Here is a 21,285-nt window from a genome sequence, read left to right on the forward strand (position 1 = left end):
AAGGCAGTAGACCAAAATGTTAGACAGAAAATAATAACATCTCCTTGGCATTGCTGTAGCATAATCTTGACTTACTTGGGTTTTAACCATAAATTTTAGGACTTTTTTTTCTTCCAAGGAGAGTTTGCAGATTTAGAAAAAGGGCAAGGGCAGGGAGGTATACATGAACTTGGATAGTTTGTGGGCACCAGCAATCTTCTTACTATGCATGCTAATTTTCCTGCATGTGTGGGGAGGATAGTTTCATATATGTGTGGAATTTTCACTGTGGCCACCACAGCTGTCTTGGTGCCCGTCTAGGATGGGTTTTGTTGTGTGTATGTGTATGTGTATGTGTATGTGTATGTATATGTGTGTGACAGAGACAGAGATTAGAGCAATTCTGTCCAGGATTGCCTTATACCTCTCTTGTATAGAGGGAAAGCTCCCCACCTTTGGATTCTTTGCTGGCCAGAGAAGGTATCTTAAAGCTTAGGGCCATGATGTGAAATCCTTACCAAGGACACTTGTCTTCATCTCTACTGATACTGGACCCAGACCACTGAGGAGGTGACTTGTGAGGCAGAATGTGAAGTATATAACTTTCTTAACCAGGAAAGACCAATTAGGTGGTGCAGTGAGTCCCAAAGTGGAGACTGCTGGTAATCACCAAGACATCTATTAGGGTATAATCCCAGTTAGTGTGTTGGTAGGCACTAAAAGACTTATTCCTCAATTCTTGGGAATTCAGGTATATAAACTCCTTTCTTAGGATCCTGAGTACAGTGCAATATCTGAAATTCTCATCTGTAAAGTAATGTTGCATAAACTGTTTAGAATTTTAAAGATTGATTTATTTGTTTTAGAGGGGGGAGGAGCAGAGGGAGAAAGAAAACCAAGTAGACTCCCTGTTGAGCATGGAGCTGGAGTTGGGGGAGGGGCTCAGTCTCTTATGACCCTGAGATCATGACCTGAGCTGAGAGCAAGAGTAGGAAGCTCAATGGACTATGCCATCCAGGCACAACCCCCCCTTTAAAAAATATTTATTTACTTAAAGTATTTTGAATTTTAAACTAATTTCAAATTATTGCTTTTTTTCCTGCATTTTCTGAAGGTTCTAGAAGGGGGGAGGAGGAAGAGTCTTGCATAATGGGAAGAACTTTGAAGCATACAGGAAACTCTGGCACTGTGTGTCTCAGTTTTGTACTTTTTTATTTTCCACAATTGCTAATAATCTTAAAAGCTATTTCTACTGGCATTTTAAAAAGTTTTATATATTAAGAGTAACAAAACTTGGCTGATGAATTCCCCAGAAATAGTACCTAATTCTTGCATGCAGGGTATTTTAAAAAAATCTGTTTTCAAATGTTGTAGGGCTCTCTGCTTTTGCTAGCTGCATGACTAAAATGACCTTGGTTAGTACTTGGCTCCAGACCAGGATAAAATAAATACACCTAATCCTGAATGAGAGTAGAAGAATCCTGAATTCTTCAGCCCGTGGCTTCCATCACTTCAGGCTTTCCCCATCCAGGTACTCATCAGGCCTGACTCTGCTTAGCTTCCTATATCAGACGAGATCTGGTGCGTTCAGAGTGCTATGGCCATAGACTCAAGCTTTCTCACTAACGTATGGCTCCCCCAGTCCATGTCCATGTCCACTCAGTGCACACAAGGTTGAATTTGAAGAGTTCCCTTCTGGAACTCCATAAGGTGGACAGCTATGAAGGTGGCTAGGGAGACTACAAGGTTCCCCTGTCCAAGGGACAAGCAAAGTGCTGAGAGCTGGGGAGGGTTTTGTAGAGGAAAGGAAGCCAAGAGTGTATCTCAGATTTTAGGAAGATAAGGATGAATTAGAGAGGCGTCAGTTAGTTGGAACATTATGGGCATGGAAGTGGAAAGGGAAAGACTGATCTGAAGGACACTGTGGAGTGAGACTTCCTAACTGGTAGGAGGAAGTGGTTATAAATTATTCCATGATTTCTATTCTTGACTGGAAGGATAGAGAGCAGATAGCATTTGACACAGGGAAGAGGAAAATTGTGGTAGGGTGATGGATGCTGTGTTTAATTTTCATCCTCTTCTCTGGGATATTGGCAGGATATTCACATGGGGATGTCCAGCTGGCAGTTAGAAGTTATTGGCTGGGGGATCCCTGGGTGGCTCAGCAGTTTAGCACCTGCCTTTGGCCCAGGGCATGATCTTGGAGTCCTGGGATCAAGTCCCGTATCGGGCTCCCTGCATGGAGCCTGCTTCTCTCCCTCTGCCTGTGTCTCTGCCTCTCTCTCTCTCTCTCTCTCTCTGTGTGTGTGTGTGTGTGTGTGTCTCATGAATAAATAGAATCTTAAAAAAAAATAAAAGAAGTTATTGTCTGGAGCCTCAGAGGTAGGTCATTAAGATCTTGCCTCTTGATAGTTAAATCCCTAGGAGAAGGAGATTGACTAGTGCCAAGGTTGAACGCTGGAGGCTTTTTGACTGAGTTAATCTGACAGCTGTTTTTCCTTTGGCTTGCAAAGTGTGATGGTGGTGTGTGGATCTGAGCTGGTGGTTCGTGTTTGAGATCCCAGGTTTTATTTTATACTAGGTTTATGTGGCAGCACTGCATGGCCATCAGTGGGGCCTTCATGGTGCTGAATTGGACCTGTGGTGCTGATGCCCTCTTTGGAGAAGATGTGAACTCTGGTTGGACACAGGTCTTAGCTGACCTCATGATTCATTTAAATTCCCTTTCTGGCCTCTGTGGGTTGCGTGGTTCCAGAGACCGAGAAGAGAGGAAAAAGAGGAAATGAATGTTTAAGGTGTGAGTGGGAGAAAGGGCCTGGAGACAGTGACTGTGGAGGTAGGAGTTGAGTTCTAAGAAGTGAGGGATGACTCACAGAGGCAGGTTTACGGGATCTCAGTGCTAGGTGGGGAGATTCGACAGTGAGAAGTTGTGTTGACCTTTGAGAGAGTAGTGTCATGGGACTATAAGGACAGGCATGAATTGAGGAATGAGTAGCAAACAGAACCATGGAAAACCAGGAGAGTCTTCTAGAAGGTTAGATAGGATGATTCTTTAAGAGCTGAGTTTTCGTTTTGTTTTATGTTTTTGTTTTAATTATTTATTAGAGAGAGAGAGCACAAGCAGGGGGAGCAGACTCCCTGCTGAGCAGGGGGCCTGATGCCCGATTCGATTCCAGGACCCCTGGATCATGACCTGAGCCAAAGGCAGATACTCAACTGACAGAGCCACCCAGGCATCCCATTAGTTTTTTCTGTTTTTTGTTTTTATTTATTTATTCATGAGAATACACAGAGAGAAAGAGAGGCAGAGACACAGGCAGAGGGAGAAGCAGGCTCCATGCAGGGAGCCTGACGTGGGACTTGATCGCAGGTCTCCAGGATCACGCCCTGGGCTGAAGGCCACGCTAAACCGCTGAGCCACCCGGACTGCATTGTTTTTTGAATGAAGGAAGCTTGATCTTACTTGTGGGCAGAGGTGACACAGTAGTGGAGAAAGAAACCATTAAAATATGGGCAGCCTCGGTGGCGCAGCACCGAGATCGAGTCCCATGTTGGGCTCCTGCATGGAGCCTGCTTCTCCTTCTGCCTGTGTCTCTGCCTCTCTCTCTCTGAATAAATTTAAAGAAAAAATCTTTTAAAAAAACCATTAAAAGGAGTGGGGTATTTATAAGGTTCACTACAGCAGGTGGAGGGGTGAGGTCGACGGTGGAAGTGATGGGGTGAGCCCTGTGCAGGAATAGGGACATTTTCCTTCCGGGGACGAAAAGACTGGGAGTGGGGAGAGATTCTTGGAAGAAAAGTTAAAGAGGTATCCTCTAAATCTCGGTGATTCTGCACCAGAGCTGCCTGTAGGTATTTATTGGTGCAGACAAGCCGGCCAAAAGGCAAGTGAAGATTCTAGTCTTCTTTCCCTCCTGGGAGGGGAAGAGAAGTACAGTTACGTCTGCTGTGTGCTGGGTGTTCTTCTGGGTGAACCTGGGTTCATGTGTATGCATCCTTACTTGTTTAATTCTCACACCAACCCTGTGAGGTGGATGTTCTTTCTTATCACTGTTTTGGACAAGGTAGCTGGGAGCGGGTTTCTTCCTTTTTTCTTTTTGGCTCGGATCTGGTCATGTTTCTGTCTGTCGACCGATGCACTGACCTGAAGGATAAGCCTTTGCCCTCAGGTGTCACCTGGGTCAGACTTTTGCTTGTAATCAGAGTTACAGCTCTGTTTTCCTTGAGCAGAACTTACAGACTTCCCTCACTCTGCTAAAATTAGAGACTCTGCAGAGCCAGGGGGGCACATCCATTCTAGCCCCTCCCGTTATATAGGAGGCACCCAAAGCCCTGGGGATGCAGAGGGAGTTTTCTGGTGTCACAGCAGGTAAGAGGCAGAGAGGGACTCAAGTCCACATCTGCTTTCCTGGTCCTAGTCCCCCTGCACCAAGATACCTGCCCTCTGTGTCAAGTGGAGAGAGAGCCAGGAGACAGGGCCACGCATCGGGTTACACCAGGGCTTCCAGCTGACCTTCACAGTCACTTCACCTCATCCTTCTGAATCCAAGTATAGGTGGGATGTGCCGTCTTCTTGCTTTTCTTTCCTTCCAGGAGAGCTGGTGGGTGCCTAGTTCCTGGGAGTCGTGACAGCAGAGCTACCTATGTTGGTACCTCCCTCACTTTTCCCAGAGTCTAGTTTGGCCTTCTCCTCAGCTGTCCTGTATTCTACTCGGACTGACTTCCTTGTTGTGGTAACCCTGAATGCGTATTTTAAGTTTTTAACATGTGTTTAGCTTTAATATTTAATGAAATGAGCTAATCTTTAATGGGTTTTCCCCATAACTGCTTCTGCCCCACCTGATCTATTCCGAACATGTTCCTAGGCTTCCCAGGTCATTTCTGCTTCTGGTTAATTTGTGGTATCAAAATATTTAATTGGGGTCTGTTCTGTGCTCTGAAGCCTTATTGGAGTATCATTCTGCTGAATCCCAGCATGTTAGAGTTGCTCCAGGCTGAGCCCCCTTACCATAGAGACAAAGAAGTTCAGACAGTTTGGGATTTTCTGAGCTGAGGCCACCAGCTAACTGGAGGCAGAGTCTGAACTCTGACCACGACTTTTTCCCTATGCGCCTTGCTGTGGCTGCCTGCCCTCAGTGCTGGCTGACAGGCCAGCCCCTGCAGGCTGAGGAACAGCTCTGTTGCATTGGGAACAAGGATGGAGTCATTTTCCTTCCCAACTTGCTGTTGAGACAACATTCACCTACTGGTTAGCTGACCAGATTTGAATGTCATCCTGTTCCCTCTGGGGAATTCACAGATAAGTAAGCAGAGGACCCCAGGTGTCAGAACAGCAACATTTGGCACAGCCCTACCCTGAGTATTGTCATCATAGTCTGGGATTTGTGCTGCTTCCTGGAGTTTGAAGCTGCTGTTCCCAGTCTGCCCCCACCCCCTTGCGGGCACACCACCTCCTCTTTAACTGCCTGTGTGGTGGGCATTGCAGGATCCCCAGGTAGCCCCAGCTCAGGTTGGATGGTTCATTTGGTTTGCCTTGCTTGGAGTGCTACCAACTTTAAATATTAAATAACCATGTCAGAAAAAGTAATAAAAAATGCTGATATTTTTTTCCATAGCATTTATGCCTATAAGAATGATGGAAGTTGGGACCATTGGGTGGCTCAATCGGTTAAGCTGCTGACTCTTGGTTTTGGCTCAGGTCATAATCTCAGGGTCCTGGGATGGAGCCTGGAGTCAGGGAGTCTGCTTGAAGATTCTCTCTTTCCTTTGCACCCCGCCAACCCTAGAGCTCTCTCTCTTAAATAAATTAAAAACAAAACAAAACACCCAGAATGAGCAGAAATCCTAGTTTGTTTTCTGAATGAGCCCAGCAATTTCTCAGTGCTTTTTGCCTGATATATGAGGTCCTCACGGTGACTTGTAGGGTAGGCTTATGATGCTATAAAGTAAGTGAAGAGGGGCTCGGAGAAGCCAGTGGCTTTTTGTAAAATTGCAGCCTTACTTGGGAGCAGAGCAGGCCTTCGCCCTCAGTTGTAAATCAGCATGCTTTCTCTTCATAGGAGCACATCATTTACCCAATTGCTAAACCTCATCCTGCTTCCTGGGCTCTTTATTTTTTCTACCTCTTAAGGGTTATTTTTTATTTTTTTAAAGATTTTATTTATTTATTTGGCAGAGAGAGAGAGAGAGTACACACACATGCTAGGGAGAGGGAGAAGTGGACTCCCCACTGAGCAGGGAGCCTGATGCAGGGCTCATTCCTGGGGACCTGAGCTGATGGCAGACAGTTAACCGACTGAGCCACCCAGGTGCCTCTCAAGGTTTAATTAAACTTTTTTTTTTTCCTTAAATAATTTTACAGGTTGATGTTCTTAAGGCAACAGCCCTCCCTCTATTGAAGCAGTTTGGAATTGACGGTGAATCATTTGAGCTAAAGGTAAGAATGTACACATTGTTAGCTGTAAACATGTGAAAAATATTCTCTTATTAACTCATTGGAAGAGCTATAGGATGCAGTGTGTCTGTGTGTGTCACATTTGAAGTCACCATTGAGAAGACCCTCAGGAGTCCTGAACCAAACATTACAGACTTTGAGCTGTAAAGGGACTCGAGCAGTGACAGCAGCAGCACCGATTATGTTGTACTTACTTTGTGTATGATAGGCAACATTGTAAGTGTTCATGTGTATTAACTCCTTTATTCCTCATGGCACTTCCACTGGTAAGCTGTGCAACCAGTCTCCTGGCCACACTCCCTCTCTGAGCAAGATCATCTAGGTGTAATTTGTGTCTTGGGCCTCCGAACCTAGATGCTTCTGAGAATTTTTAGTGTTTTCAAAACCTGGAAGTAATTTAAGCATCCATTTGTTTGCTGTCAAAAGGAATTATTATCAATATGATACCAGTAACTATTATCAATTATTGTATCAATAAGTTAACTAGATACCTTAAGCCGTTTAGCATCTCTACTTAAGTTAACATTTTAAACAAGGGAAACAACTTCATTTTTATTTAATTTAGATTCATTAATTGCATTGGGAGGAGAAATGGATTCCTGATGGTTCACAAATGGGATGGGCTAATGAGCCACGCCAGTCGCTCGTAAGAATGAGGGCACAGGCCCTGGTAGTGAAGCCTGCCTGACTGGGCCTGGGACATGCTGGCCCTGTGTCGGCTCCTCTTTTTGCCTCACCTTTCAGTGTCCCTGCTTGGTGCTAACGTCAGGTACCGATAATCTTGAAAGGATTGACACGTTGGATACAGAAGTGCTAGCTGTGCTTTAAGGAAGAACTTTTGGTGTAAACCAACCAGGTTGGGTGTCAGGGTCACCTGCTCTGCCAAATTCTCACCTCTTCTTTCTCAACACCTGCGCAGGTGGTGCGACGAGGAATGCCTCCTGGAGGAGGAGGAGAGGTGTTCTTCTCTTGTCCTGTGAGGAAGGTCCTGAAGCCCATTCAGCTCACAGATCCAGGAAAAATCAAGCGAATCAGAGGGACTGCGTATCCTTTGGACTTGATTTAGATTTCTTCTCTTTCATTTGCCTCACGAAGATAAGAATGACTCATAACAATTTACTTCTTCCCAGAGTTATTTATTTTCTAGACAATAGTCTTGGAGAAGTCTTAACAGTGAAATTGTAATTGTTGGCTGAGATATGATGTTTTATTGTCTGTGTTACTGTGACTAGACAGATCCATTCCTTGTGTTTTGTTTTGTTTTGTTTTGAGTTCATGCCAAAGCAGATAACTCCATGGTATGTGCTGTTCCCCTGAGCGCTTTGGTTTAGGGGACACCAACATACTGTAGTCCCTCCCCCAGCAAAGCTTGTCATCTGATGAGGGTAACATGTGCAAATATGTTATTCTGATAGAATGTGTAAAATGGTGTAGATGGATGCACGATGGGTTCAGGGAGCAGAGATAGAGGATGGCACATTTTGTCTGGAAGATGTAGGAGAGCATGAATAATACTTATTAAGTGGTTACTCAGCATGCACTCTGATAATATAACTATATACTTACTTTTAGTTTCTTTTTAAAAAAACACTTTATTGATGTTACGATTTACATAAAAAGGCTATAGATAGTTAATATGTACAACTTGATGAGTTTTTTTACAGTATATTTTTTATTTTTTTTTAAGATTTTATTTATTTATTCATGAGAGACACACAGAGAGAGAAGCAGAGACACAGGCAGAGGGAGAAGCAAGCTCCATGCAGGGAGCCCGATGTGAGACTCCATCCCAAGACTCCAGGATCACATCCTGGGCTGAAGGCAGACGCTTAACTGCTGACCCACCCAGGTGTCCCAACTTGATGAGTTTGTAGATGAGTATATACCTGTGAAACCAGCAGTGTGATGAGCATATACAAGCAGTGTTGTCAGTGCCACGAACATATATGTTAACTCTAAAAGTTACTTTCTGCTCTTTTTAAAAAAATTTTTCACACTTTTATTTTTTGTGGTATAACACTTGGCATAGACCTACTCTCTTAGTAATTTTTTTAAAAATATTTATTTATTCATGATAGACACAGAGAGAGAGAGGCAGAGACACAGGCAGAGGGAGAAGCAGGTTCCATGCCGGGAGCCCGATGCGGGACTCGCTCCCAGGACTCTGGGATCGTGCCCTGGGCCAAAGGCAGGTGCTAAACCTCTGAGCCACCCAGGGATCCCCTCTCTTAGTAAATTTAAAAAGATTTACTGGGGCTCCTAGGTGGCTCAGTTGGTTGAGCATCCAACTCTTGATTTCAGCTCAGGTCATGATCTCCAGGTCGTGGGATCGAGTCCCGTGTTGGGCTCTGAGCTTGACACTCAGCTTGGAGTCTGCCTGGGATTCCCTTTCTCCCTTTGCCCTCCTCTCCACTTGCTTGCATTATAAATAAATGAATGAATGTTTTAATAAAACAACAAGAATTTATTTTTTAAACTCCAGTATAATTATCTTAGCAAATTTTTAAGTATATAATGCAGGCATTACAGTACACGGTACATCTGTAGGACTTAATCATCTTGCATAACTGAAACTTTATGCCCTTTGACTGACATCTCCTGTTGCCCCTCCCTCCATCCCCTGGCAACCACCAGTCTACTCTGCTTCTGTGACTATGACTATTTTAGATTCCTTCTATAAATGAAAAAAAAAAAAATAGATTCCTTCTATAAATGGAATTACGTAGTATTTGTTCTTCATGTCTGTCTTATTTCACTTAGCACACTGTTTTCCTTGTTCACCCATGTCACAAATGACAGCATTTACTTTTTTTTTTAAGGCTGAATAATATTCCATTGTATGGAAATAGTACATTTTCTTTTCTTTTCTTTTTTTTTTTTTTTACATTTTCTTTATTCATCTTTCTTTTTTTTTTTTTTTTTTAATTTTTTTTTTTTATTTATTTATGATAGTCACAGAGAGATAGAGAGAGAGGCAGAGACACAGGCAGAGGGAGAAGCAGGCTCCATGCACCGGGAGCCCGACGTGGGATTCGATCCCGGGTCTCCAGGATCGCGCCCTGGGCCAAAGGCAGGCGCCAAACCGCTGCGCCACCCAGGGATCCCCTCTTTATTCATCTTTCTTTTTTTTTTTTTTTTAAATGTTCAACCTTTTTTTTTTTTTTTTTTTTATTTATGATAGTCAGAGAGAGAGAGAGAGGCAGAGACACAGGCAGAGGGAGAAGCAGGCTCCATGCACCGGGAGCCCGATGTGGGATTCGATCCCGGGTCTCCAGGATCGCGCCCCGGGCCAAAGGCAGGCGCCAAACCGCTGCGCCACCCAGGGATCCCCTTTATTCATCTTTCATTGGACATTTAGCTTGCTTCCATATCTTGGCTATAGTGAATAAAGTTGAAATGAATGTGGAAGTATGTTCAGTTTCTGTGCATATGTACCCAGAAGTGAGACTGTGGGATCAAATGGTGGTTCTGTTTTTAATTTCTTGAGGAACTTCCATACTGTTGTCCGTAGTGGCTGCACCAGTTTACATTCCCCTCAACAGTGTGTAAGGATTCCCATTTCTCCACACTGTCAGCAATACTTGTTATCTCTCTCTCTTTTTTTAAAAAAATATTTTATTTATGTATTCATGAGACAGGCAGAGACACAGGCAGAGGGAGAAGCAGGCTCCATGCAGGGAACGTGACGTGGGACTCGATCCCAGGTCTCCAGGATCACGCCCTGGGCTGAAGGCGGCGCTAAACCACTGAGCCACCGGGCTGCCCTATCTTTTGTTTTTTGATAATAGCTACCCTAACAGGTCTGAGGTGATAGCTCATTGTGGTTTTGATTTGCATTTCTCTAATGATGAGTGATGTTGAGCACTTGTCCACATGAATGTTTGAACACATCTGGGTCTTCTGTGGAGAAATATTTATTCAGGTCTTTTGCCCATTTTTTAATCGGGCTGTTTTATTTTTAAGATTTTATTTCTATGTAATCTCTACACTGAGTGGGCCTCGAACTCACAACCCTGAGATCAGGAGTTGTATGCTCTACCCACTGAACCAGCCATGCGCCCCTGGGTTATTTTATTTTTACTTTTTTTCTGTTGAGTTGTATGAGTCTCTTATATATTTTGGATGTTAATCAGAGGTATGAGTTAACATTTTCTCTTGTTCTGTGTGTTGCCTTTTCACTTTGTTGTTTCTTTTGCCCTTATTTTGGTATTCCACCCAAGAAAGCATTGCCAGTGCTAAAAGCTTTTCCTCTGTGTTTTCCTCTAGGAGTTTCATGGTATTAGGTGTTAAGTTTATCTTTAATCCATTTTGAGTTGATTTTTCTTTGTGGTGTTAATCTGTTGAACAGATATGTGTAGGTTTATTTCTGGACTCTTTTCGGTTGCATCGCTCTGCATGTTTTTATGCCGGTACCCTGCTGTTTTGACTCTTGTAGCTTAGTAATATATTTTGAAATCAGGAACTCTTGATGCCTCCAGCTTTGTTCTTCTTGCTCAGAATTGCTTTGGGTATCTAGAGTCCTTTGTGGTTCCACATAGATTTTAAGATTGTTTTTCTGTATCTTTTATTTTCTGTGTCTATTATTTTATAAAAAATATCATTGGGATTTTGATAGGGATGGTATTGAGTCTGTAAGGTAACTTTGGATAGTATGGACATTTCAAGAATATTAATTCTCTCAGTCCATGAACATCATCTGTCTTTCCACTTATTTGTATTTTTTAAAATGTCTTTCGGGGATCCCTGGGTGGCTCAGCAGTTTAGCACCTGCCTTTGGCCTGGGGCGTAGTCCTGGACACCTGGGATCGAGTCCCACATCAGGCTCCCTGCATGGGGCCTGCTTCTCTCTCTGCCTGTGTCTCTGCCTCTCTCTCTCTCTGTGTGTGTCTCTCATGAATGAATAAATAAAATCTTAAAGAAATAGGGGATCCATGGGTGGCTCGGTGTTTGGCGCCTGCCTTTAGCCCAGGACACAGTCCTGGAGTCCTGGGATCGAGTCCCGCATTGGGCTCCCGGCATGGAGCCTGCTTCTCCCTCTGCCTGTGTCTCTGCCTCTCTCTCTCTCTCTCTCTCTCTCTCTCTCTCTGTGTGTCTATCATGAAAAAATAAATAAAATCTTTTAAAAAATTAAAAAATAAAATGTCTTTCATAGGTGTTTTATACTTTTTAGTATACAAGTCTTTCACCTTCTTGGTTAAATTTATTCCTAAGTATTTAGGTTTTTTTGGATGCCATTGTAGATAGGATTATTTCCTTGATTTTATTTTTATTCAGATAATTTGTTGTTAGTGTACAGAAAGGCAAGTTGCAACTTTTAAAACTTCATTTATTCCAGTAGGTTTTTTGGTGGGGAGATAACATCTTTGGTGTTTCTGCATATATGATCATGTCATCTGCAGACAGACAGTTTTACTTCTTCCTTTCTACTTTGGACTCCTTTCATTTCTTGCTTCATTGCTGTGGCTAGGATTTACAGTTGCATGTTGAATAGGCATGGCATCTGTGCTTTCTTCTAAATTATAAAGAAAAGCTTTGAGTTTTCCACCACTGAGGATGATGTTAGCTGTGGGCTTTTCATGTATGGTCCTTATTGTGTTGAGGTAAGTATTTCTTCCATACTTAATTTGTTGAGCATTTTTAGTTATGGAAGAGTGTTGACTTTTGTCAAATGCTTTTTCTGCATGTGTTGAGACAGTCGTGATTTTTGCCCTTCATTCTGTTACTGTGGTATAACACATTAATTGATTTGCATTGTAGAATCATCCTTGTATCCCAGAAATAAATCCTGCTTGGTCATGTTGTATGATCCTTTCAGTGTATCGTTGAATTTAAATTTTTTTTAAGATTTTATTTATTTATTCATGAGAGACAGAGAGAGAGAGAGAGAGAGGCAGAGACACAAGCAAGGGAGAAGCAGGCTCCATGTAGGAAACCCAACGCAGGACTTGATCCAGGGTCTCCAGGATCACACCCTGGGCCAAAGGTGGCGCTAAATAACTGAGCCACCAACGCTGCCCTCATTGAATTTAATTTGCTAAAATTTGTTGATAACTTTTGTATCCGTGTTTATCAGGGATATTGGCCCATAGTTTTCTTTTCTTGTAGTGTCTTTAAGGTCTGGCTTTGGTATCAGGGTGATGCTGACTCATAAAATGAATTTGGAAGTGTTCCCTCTTCGATATTTTTGGAAGTTTAAGGATCGATATTGATTATTCTTTAAATGTTAGAATTCACCAGTGAATTCATTTGGTGAAGCCATCTGGTCTTCAGCTTTTCTTTTTGCAAGGTTTTTAGTTACTAATTCAGTCTCCTTGTTATTGTTCTCTTCAAGCTCTAGTTTTGATGCAGACTTGGTAAAATTTATCCATCTCTTCTAGGTTGTCCAGTTTGTTGGCATATATAATTGTTCATAATAGTACCTTATTTATGACTTTAAAAAAATTCTGTGGCATCAGTTGTGATGTTTCCTCTTTCATTTCTGATTTTTGAGTCTTTCTTTTTTCTTAGTCTAGCTAAGGGTTTATCAATATGTTTATCTTTTTAAAAGATTCCTACTTTCATTGATTTTTTTTTTTCTATTGGTTTTCACTTTTCTGTTTCATTTATATCTACTCTGTTATTTCTTTCCTTCTGCTAACTTTGGATTTAGTTTGTTCTTTTTCTAATTCCTTGAGGTGTAAAGTTATTCTGTTTATTTGAGATCTTTCTTCTTTTGTAGAAAGAATATAGGTGTGTATCACTATAAAATTCCTTCTTAGTACTCCTTTTGCTTTGTCCCATAGATCTTGGTATATTGTGTTTTCATTTTCATTTGTCTCTAGATATTTTCTATTTTCCCTTTTGATTTCTTCTTTGACCCCATGTTTGTTCAAGAATGCACTCATTTTCATTTGTTTGTGAATTTTCTCATTTTCTTCCTGTTTATTGACATCTAGTTTGATTCCATTGTGGTTGCAGAAGGTACCTGAGGTGATTTCAGCCTTCTTAAACTTGTTAAGACATGTTTTGTGACCTACCATGTGATTCTGGAGAGTGTTCTGTGTCCATGTAAGAAGAATGTGTATCCTGCTACTGGTGAAATGTTCGTCAATGTTCACTGGGTGAAATGTTCTGTCGATGTCTCTTAGTTCCATTTGGTTTATAATGTTATTCAAGTCTCCTGTTGCCTTATTGATTTTCTTCCTGGATGTTCTATCCATTATTGAAAGTGGGATGAGAAGTCTAATATTATTGTTGTATTGCTGTTTCTCTATTCAGATGTTCTGATGTTTGCTTTATATATTTAGGTGATCTGGTATTGAGTGCATCTATGTTTATAGTTACATCTTTCTGTTGATTTGACCCTTTATCATTGTATTCACTTCTTTGTCTTTGTGACTTTAAAGTCTTTTTGGACTTAATCTATTTTGTGTAATGGAAGTATAGTCACCCCTACTCTCTTTTGGTTCCCATTTGCATGGAACATCTTCACTTTCAGCTTATATGTCTCCTTATGTCTAAAGTGAGTCTTTCACAGACAGCATATGGTTGGATCTTGTTTTACCCATTCAGCTACTTTTCATTATGGAATTTAATCCATTTACATTTTATATTCTTTGTTTTTAAGCCTCCAAGTGACTCTAAGTTTACTTGAGTTCTGTTTTGCAGATGGGGAAACTGAGGCTTTACAGGCTTAAAGAGTTTGAGTCTACATCACACTGTTGCTAATGACATAGCTGGGATTTGAGTGCTGATTGCAGCCCAGGCTTTTAACCTCTATGTTCTCTTAGAGGAAGGGAGAGTATTTGGATTGAACCTTGAGCAATAGAGGCCTGTGAAGTGGAGCAAGAAAGGGGTGCTTCAGGCACAGGGGTGGGCCTGTGTAGACACAGTGGTGCACAGAAGTTTTGGGGGTGGCAGGCTTTGCAGTGTGGACTGAATGCAGGTCTGTCAGTGGTGTATGGTAGTAGAAGATGGAATGTGAAAGATAGGGCAGGAGCCAGTGAAGATTGAAGGCCATGCTGACAAGTTGGCTTTTATTCCAAAGTCAGTAATTTTCTAGAGAAATGCCACATTAAGATGATAACTTCCAGGTGCTGTGGCTCAGTCTGTTGAACGTCTGCTCTGTCAAGAATCTTTTTTTTTTCTTAATTTTAAAGATTTTATTTATTTATTCATGAGACAGAGAGAGAGAGAGAGAGAGGCAAAGACACAGGCAGAGGGAGAAGTAGGCCCCATGCAGGGAGCCCGATGTGGGACTCCATCCCGGGACTCCAGGATCACTCCCTGGGCTGAAGGCAGGCACCAAACTGCTGAGCCACCCAGAGATCCTCTCTTGTCAAGAATCTTGAGAATCTTGTACAATTCTAGGTGCCGACAAGATCTGAGTGAGGGCAGGTGTTGGAGGTGGGGGGCTGGGTGGGGTTGGGTGATGGCTTTCCCTGTGAGACTTTGACAAAAGAGGTAGATGTGCACTTCTCAGGGGTGACATAGGAGCTTAAAGTCCAGTTTTGTGTGTCTCAGGAGGCTTGGAGGTGGTCCTACTTGGGGGAAGAGAAGTTTGGAGAGGGCTTGATTAGCTTGAACAGTAAGCAATGAGGGGACCTGGGTGGTCCGCACAGTGCAGGTAGAGAAGGCCATTGTTGAGATAAAAGGCTGCTGCCCTAAGTTCTCTTTAGAAATCCTCCAGATAAGAGGAAGGTATAGCAGAGCTTCGCTGGACGGTGGCTTCTTCTCTGCTCAGCTATCCTGGGGTGCGTCTCAGGGCCATGCTTGGTAAAAATGAGGAGAGAATGGACCCCCGGGGTGGGAAGGAAGTTTCTGTCCTGCGAGCCCCCAGATTGATGCATATAGTTAAACTGACTTTCTGAGGTGATGTTCTCCATGGAGAAATGAAGATGCCATGCAAGTAGGTAGGTTTTTATTTTAATTATTTTTAACTAAATATGCCTTTTCTACTTGACCCATGTCAGTAGCTTATAGCTCAACCCCATTCTTGTTAACAGGCACACCGTATTTTACTGTATACACCCAGAATGAAGTCCTGTTGGCGATCATTGAGTTGCTTTCCATTTTTCTCTGTTGCTGAAAATGCTGCAGTTGATAACCTTGCACACGAAATCTTACGTGCCACACTCTGGGCTGTTTCACTTTGTTTTTTCTCATTTGAGATTTGTTTCTTTAACACTCTGTTGTGGCGGTAAACTCTGCTTGGAATCCATTCTCTGTAGTCTGGAAATGTGATTTCCAGAGTGTACTCTGTTTGTTTTGACACAGTCTTGTAACTATGTGGGTTCCAGAGAGACTGTCCCACTGGGGTCCCAGTGTACTTGGAGTACTGGGTGTGCAAACGCCTCATGAGTCAGCCTTTGATGAGGACGCTGAGAAATGAGGAAGCCTTGGGGATTGTACAGAGGAGAACACGAAAGTGTAAAGAGCCTGAGCGCTGGGGTATAACCCTGTTCGTTCCTGGCTTCTCCCTCTGGTGGTCTTCATGCCTTCCCTGGATAGAATTGGTGCCAGGAAGACTCTTGCTTGGTTCTGAAGCTCAGACAACTGAATCTCCCTGACACATCAGGCCTGTAGAGCCTTCCTCCCAACTCCCCAAGAAAGTAGATGCAAGTGCCCTTGCTTAGATTCTTGTCTGCAAACCAGACATTCCAGCCACTGGTCTCCAGAGCTGCCCCTTTCACAAACATCTCAGTGGAATGGGGGTTTGAATTAAGATCACCTTCTTGGCCAGTTTTGGAGCCTGGGAAAAAAGAGCTGCCTTTGGAAAAAAGCTTTAGTTGGTTTTGTGGGGTTTTTTACTTGCAAATCTGGTTAACTGTTGGTCTGAGTTTGGAGGTTGTAGTCCCCATAGGAGGGCTTGGGCTGGGAGAACTGGCCCTGCTCTTGTGGGTGGTTGTGGCTTGAACTGAATTACCCCCCAGAGCACATCTTCTCCTTCGCTGACCGCCTGTCCAGGGTCTGGGAAGGAGCCGCAGTGACTGGACAGTGTGGTTACCTTTGATTTAATGCCACCCACTCATTCTCTCCCTGCCTGAGGAGGGGTGGTGGGGAGAAGGGAACACTCTGTTTTCAGTTTGTGGCACTCTGCCAGAAGCTCATGACTTGGTACATGAGAGTCACATGAAAAAGCTGGGTGGAGGCAGAAGATGGGAGGGAGTTGGAATTTGTAGGACAACTGATTTCCTTTCCCTTAGATATAATTTCTTAATATGGTATTCATATCAGGACCTCTGGGTGGCTCAGTGGTGGAGCATCTGCCTTTGGTTCAGGGTGTGATCCCGGGGTCCTGGGATCAAGGCCACATCAGACTCCCTGCAGGGAATCTGCTTCTCCCTCTGCCCGTGTCTCTGCCTCTCTTCTCTGTGTCTTTCATGAATAAATAAATAAAATCTTTTAAAAAATGATATTCATATTTGGGCTCCAGGAGATTCACAATCCCCTGAAATTGTCTGCAAAATTATATGTGCCTGTTTCTTGAGGGAGTGTCCATAGCTTTTATCAGATTCCCAGGGATCTCTGATTCCTGAAAGGATGGGAATCTCTACTCTGGGATTTGAATCTTGGACTAACAGTAAGGAAAGCAGTAGCTGGCGTTTACTGGGCTCCTACATCATACCAGGTACCACAAAGTACTTTACGTGCATTATTTCATTTGAGCCTCCAAACCTTGGGAGGAGAATATTGTGATTTATCCTTCTCTTACTGATGAGAAGATGGACACACCCCAGGCCCAGAATGATGCAGTTTGCTGGAGCTAGGACTTGAACACAGGTGGTCTGATTCTAGAACTCTTAGCCATTCCTTTGTAGGGCCTCCACACCAAGCTGAGTGGTTTCACAGTGACTCTGGCATAAAGCCACCTTGTCCCTCTCCACTGCCAGGATTCTGGAATAGGACTCCACTGGCCCTGAGTTGGTAGAGTTACCCACCTGGTTTCCACATCTCAAGGTTGGAAGGAGGAGGGTTGTCTTTGTTAAGTTGCATCTGTTTAATTTTGTATCTCACTTCTGTGACCAGCTTATGCTCACTGGAAGCCCCGGAACTGGCCCACAGGGTCACTGTGAGCATAAGATCAGTTGCTAATGTACCTGAAAGAACTTTGGGAGCCATGAATATTGTGGGATTATATGTCAGTGATATCCATGCTCTCCTCGGGAGAGTGGGCAGCATTGGGCTCAGAAGGGCAGCACCCACCCGGTCCAAAGGGTATGAGACCCGGGACTGTTTGTCTAAGCTGCCGGTGGTCAAAAGTACATTCTGGACAGAGGTGGTGATGTAAGTGGGCCTTGTGTGTGTATTGAAAAATCCTCTTTGCTCTTTCCTCATTTCAGGTTTGTCCTTTGAGTCAAGTCAAATATTTATTGAGTATTTCTGAGTACAAAAATAGGGTATGAGAGTCCTCAGAGAGCTCTGCTCTGTACAAAAGCAGAGTCCTTCTTCTTATGAAACATGTGGTCTTGTTGATGAACAAGGACAGTATGTGTGTAAATGAAGGAAGACATACGGCAAGGCCAGGTGGAGACCATGGGCTGGTGCTGGCTGGAGGGCCTCTGGGAGAATGAGGGAAGGAGGAAGGAAGGCAGTTCAGATGCATCTGGACAGTTTGGGTGAGTAGAGGGGGTGATGGTGCCAGGGTGGAGACAGGCACCAAGCAGACTGCCCGTGAGGCCTGGGAGGCCTGGGCTAGCTAACTGTGGGTTATTGCTCATATGAGGAAGATGGATCTTTCAGTGGAGGGTGCAGGATGTATCAGGGAGGGGAGATAGATGCCAGCCAGGTTCTTTGCAGTCTCAGCATTTCATTTCTGCAGCTCAAATGAACATTGAATGTGTCATTGACAGTAATTTTTTAACAGTTGGGCCGGAATGGGTAGACCACGCATCTTGTTTTCCCCACTGGATTGCCACGGTATGTGTGTGTGTGTGTGTGTGTGTGTGTGTGTGTCAGAGTAGTGAGAAGATCACATGTTGTTACTTTTCTGTTTCTTTAGCCCCTGGCTCCACGTATATAGCCACCTGTATGTAGCCACCTCTCGACCAAACGTTGCACATTGAAAGTACTCCATACTTATTTTTTGAGGGGAGCCAGTCTCTGTAATAAAGTCTAATTTTAGGTAATTATTTCTACTTCTTTAAAAATCAGCCTTTTCAGGAGCGCCTGGGTGGCTCAGTTAAACATCTGACTCTGGACTTCAGCTCAAGTCATGGTCTGAGGGCTGTGAGATTGAGCCCCATGTCGGGCTCCATGTTGGTTGTGGAGCCCGCTTGAGATTTTCTTTCTGGCCCTCCCAACCCCGTGCGCTCTTTCTCTTTCAAAAAAAAAAAAAAAAAATTAAGAAAATAAAACTCCAGGCTTTTCGCTTGAGTTTATGTATCTTCCTCCTCTTCTTTCTAGCGGTGCCCTGGTGTAAAGTGCTAATTACCAATATTTTGATTATAAGGTAATAGCTGTGAGAAGCTTGTAGCATCCACAAATGGAGTAACTGACACTTAAATAATTGAAAATAAGCTCTGTGAGTTGCAACAAACCTGTTTAGGTCTTTATAAACAGCTACCATACGCTCTTTCACTAATCTTTTTCTGTTTTTCCTGTCAACACATGGGGGTAGGGTAGATTGAGATTGGTCCATGTGAGCCCCAGTGTGGTATCTCTTCTGGCCTTAGGGCTGCAAAAGAAAGACTCATTGGTTACAGCAGTGGGGATGGTCAGAAAACGCTTACTTCAAAGGGAGTCTGGCTCATCCCAGACAGGCAAGCTGTTTCTTATTACAAAATTGGGTTGAGCCATTTCTAGGAGGGGAGGGCATCAGGTAGGAAGTCTAGAGCAGGCTTGAGAACTCTTATTTTATACTCTCCAACTCTCTACTTCTGGGTGTTTTTCATTGTGATTGTTTTATAATAAATTATGATACAATAATAATAAATGAAAATAATCTAAAAATCAAGTTACGGTATTACAAAGGTAAGCAATTAAATACAGCTGGAAAATAGAATGGCGTTAGAAGTCCCATTATATGATATAGTTCCGCAAAGAGCCGCTGGCTTCGTAACAGACCTTCCTCTGTCTGGAGTTAATGGCACCCTTAACCGTGGATCACAGGTACTCTGTGCGTGTGTCTCCGCAGATGGCAAACCGGATTGTGGATTCTGCAAGGAGCATCCTCAACAAGTTTATACCCGATATCTATATTTACACAGACCACATGAAAGGAATCAACTCTGGGAAGTAAGTGTCTGTACATTTTTAGAGCTTATTTCTGCAGCTAACCAAACCTTTTCACACTCCTGTCCTGATTGAAGTGAAAGCTGCCAGCTCTGTGTTGACAGGAAGAGTGATTCCAGAATCAATGTCCTCTTGACTTTCTGCTGTTGTCACCAGCCAGCACCTTTAGAACACCTGTCACGTGAAAAGCACTGCAGTGGTCAGCGCTGGAGATGAGGGGTCCAGACCCTAGCTGGGAGGAGTTAAAACCCAGCTGTTAATAAACAGTGCCTCTGGCTTTAAATCCCATCTCTTCCCACAAAAAATTAAAGCAAACAAGTTCTATTCTGAGTAAATAACAGTTCAGGGGAAAATATCCCTTGTTGGTCTGTGTCAGTCAGGCTCTCTCCCCAACAAGGGGAACAACACCCGTAGAGCCAAAGAAAGTTGTTATCGCAGACTCAACTTGGGTTTAGCTAGAGCCTTTGTGGAAAACCTCATTTTAGAAAGTAAAAAGTTAATGATGATATGTGTAATGAAAATACTTGTTCTAGGCTTTGTTTGTATATTTAGCAACCAGTAAGTTAGGGAAGCAATTAAAAACTAATTTTTTTTTATTATGGAAATGTTAAATATATAGAATAGTTGAAAGGCTAGCCCAGTGAACACTTGGGTGTTAGTCCTACCTGTAGTTAACAGTGAATATTTTGCCAGTTTTGCTTTAGTTGTGTGCGGGTTTTCTCTGTTTTTGTTTTGCTGCATCATTTCAGTGTGAACGACAGTATCATTATGCTTGGAGTCTGAAGCTTGTAGATTGTGTCTCCTAAAAACAAGAAACATCAGAGATCAGCTGTCGTGGGTTCAGAAATCAGTTTTTTTTTTTTTTTTTTTTCACTAAGTAGTAGCACAGCCCATCCTTTCTCAGAGCCCTTTCCTCTGAGCTTTCCTTTGACTTCAGCCAAAGAAGGGGGAGAGCACAGGAGGGCTGAGCCTGTTAGGGCATTTCTAACCTCTCGAGGCCCACGGGAAAGATGAGGGTGATTCCAGCAACCTGGGGGCAGCTCATGATTGAGAGCAACAGGGTTGGGGGTGTCAGAAGGTACACTTGGGAAAGAATTTGTGTGCAAACCTCTCCCTTTCTAGGTGTTCAGAAAGGTCAGTGATGGTCGCAAACCTTTGGTGTGCTGCTAAGGTATTACCAGCGCTTTCCTCACGCATTTGATAGGAGTAATAATGCTGGCCAGCATCATTAGGTTGCTGTAAAGATTAAAAGATCACATATGTAAGGCATGAATGCAATGGCTGGCACACAGTAGGTACTGCAGAGATGCTGATGCTGCTAAGGCCACTCTAGGCCACTCTTCCCTTTTTCTCCTCTTGGCCACTCTCTAGGGAGAGGAGATTGCAGAGCAATGGGGAGCATAGGTAGCAGCAGGAGCTGAGTGGCTTGCTCTCCATAGTGTCTCCTCTGTCTGGCCTCTGGCTCTATAAAGGTGACCAGGAAAGAAGTGGAGCAGGTCTGAAGGCCACGCTGCCCCCAACTGTGGTGCAGCTTTTTTATAAAGCCATTGACTCAGCTGACGCTGGTGCGTGGTCCAGTCCCATCCCTGCGAAGGGTAAGTAGGAAGCTCACGTGTGGATCAAGACATGGGCGTGATGGA

The 21,285-nt window shown here is 43.4% G+C and overlaps 1 protein-coding gene across 5 annotated transcripts in view; it reads left to right on the plus strand.

Moving 5' to 3' along the window:
- The window catches only part of RCL1 (RNA terminal phosphate cyclase like 1), a 58,774-nt gene that overhangs the window by 18,736 nt on the left and 18,753 nt on the right, over positions 1–21,285 (plus strand). For 4 of the 5 annotated variants that reach the window (XR_005985961.1, XM_041743091.1, XM_041743094.1 and 1 more), the window contains exons 4-6: positions 6,341–6,415; positions 7,353–7,477; positions 19,523–19,648. Coding sequence is in view for 4 of the 5 variants with exons in the window: in XM_041743091.1 (XP_041599025.1) it covers positions 6,341–6,415; positions 7,353–7,477; positions 19,523–19,648 (326 nt within the window). In the remaining variant the exon portion in view is untranslated. Of the gene's footprint in view, positions 1–4,583; positions 4,713–6,340; positions 6,416–7,352; positions 7,478–19,522; positions 19,649–21,285 lie in introns of those variants that run through there. The other variant, XM_041743093.1, reaches the window with a different exon arrangement.

This window comes from Vulpes lagopus, chromosome 2 (genome assembly GCF_018345385.1).
Source record: "Vulpes lagopus strain Blue_001 chromosome 2, ASM1834538v1, whole genome shotgun sequence".
NCBI lineage: Eukaryota > Metazoa > Chordata > Mammalia > Carnivora > Canidae > Vulpes > Vulpes lagopus.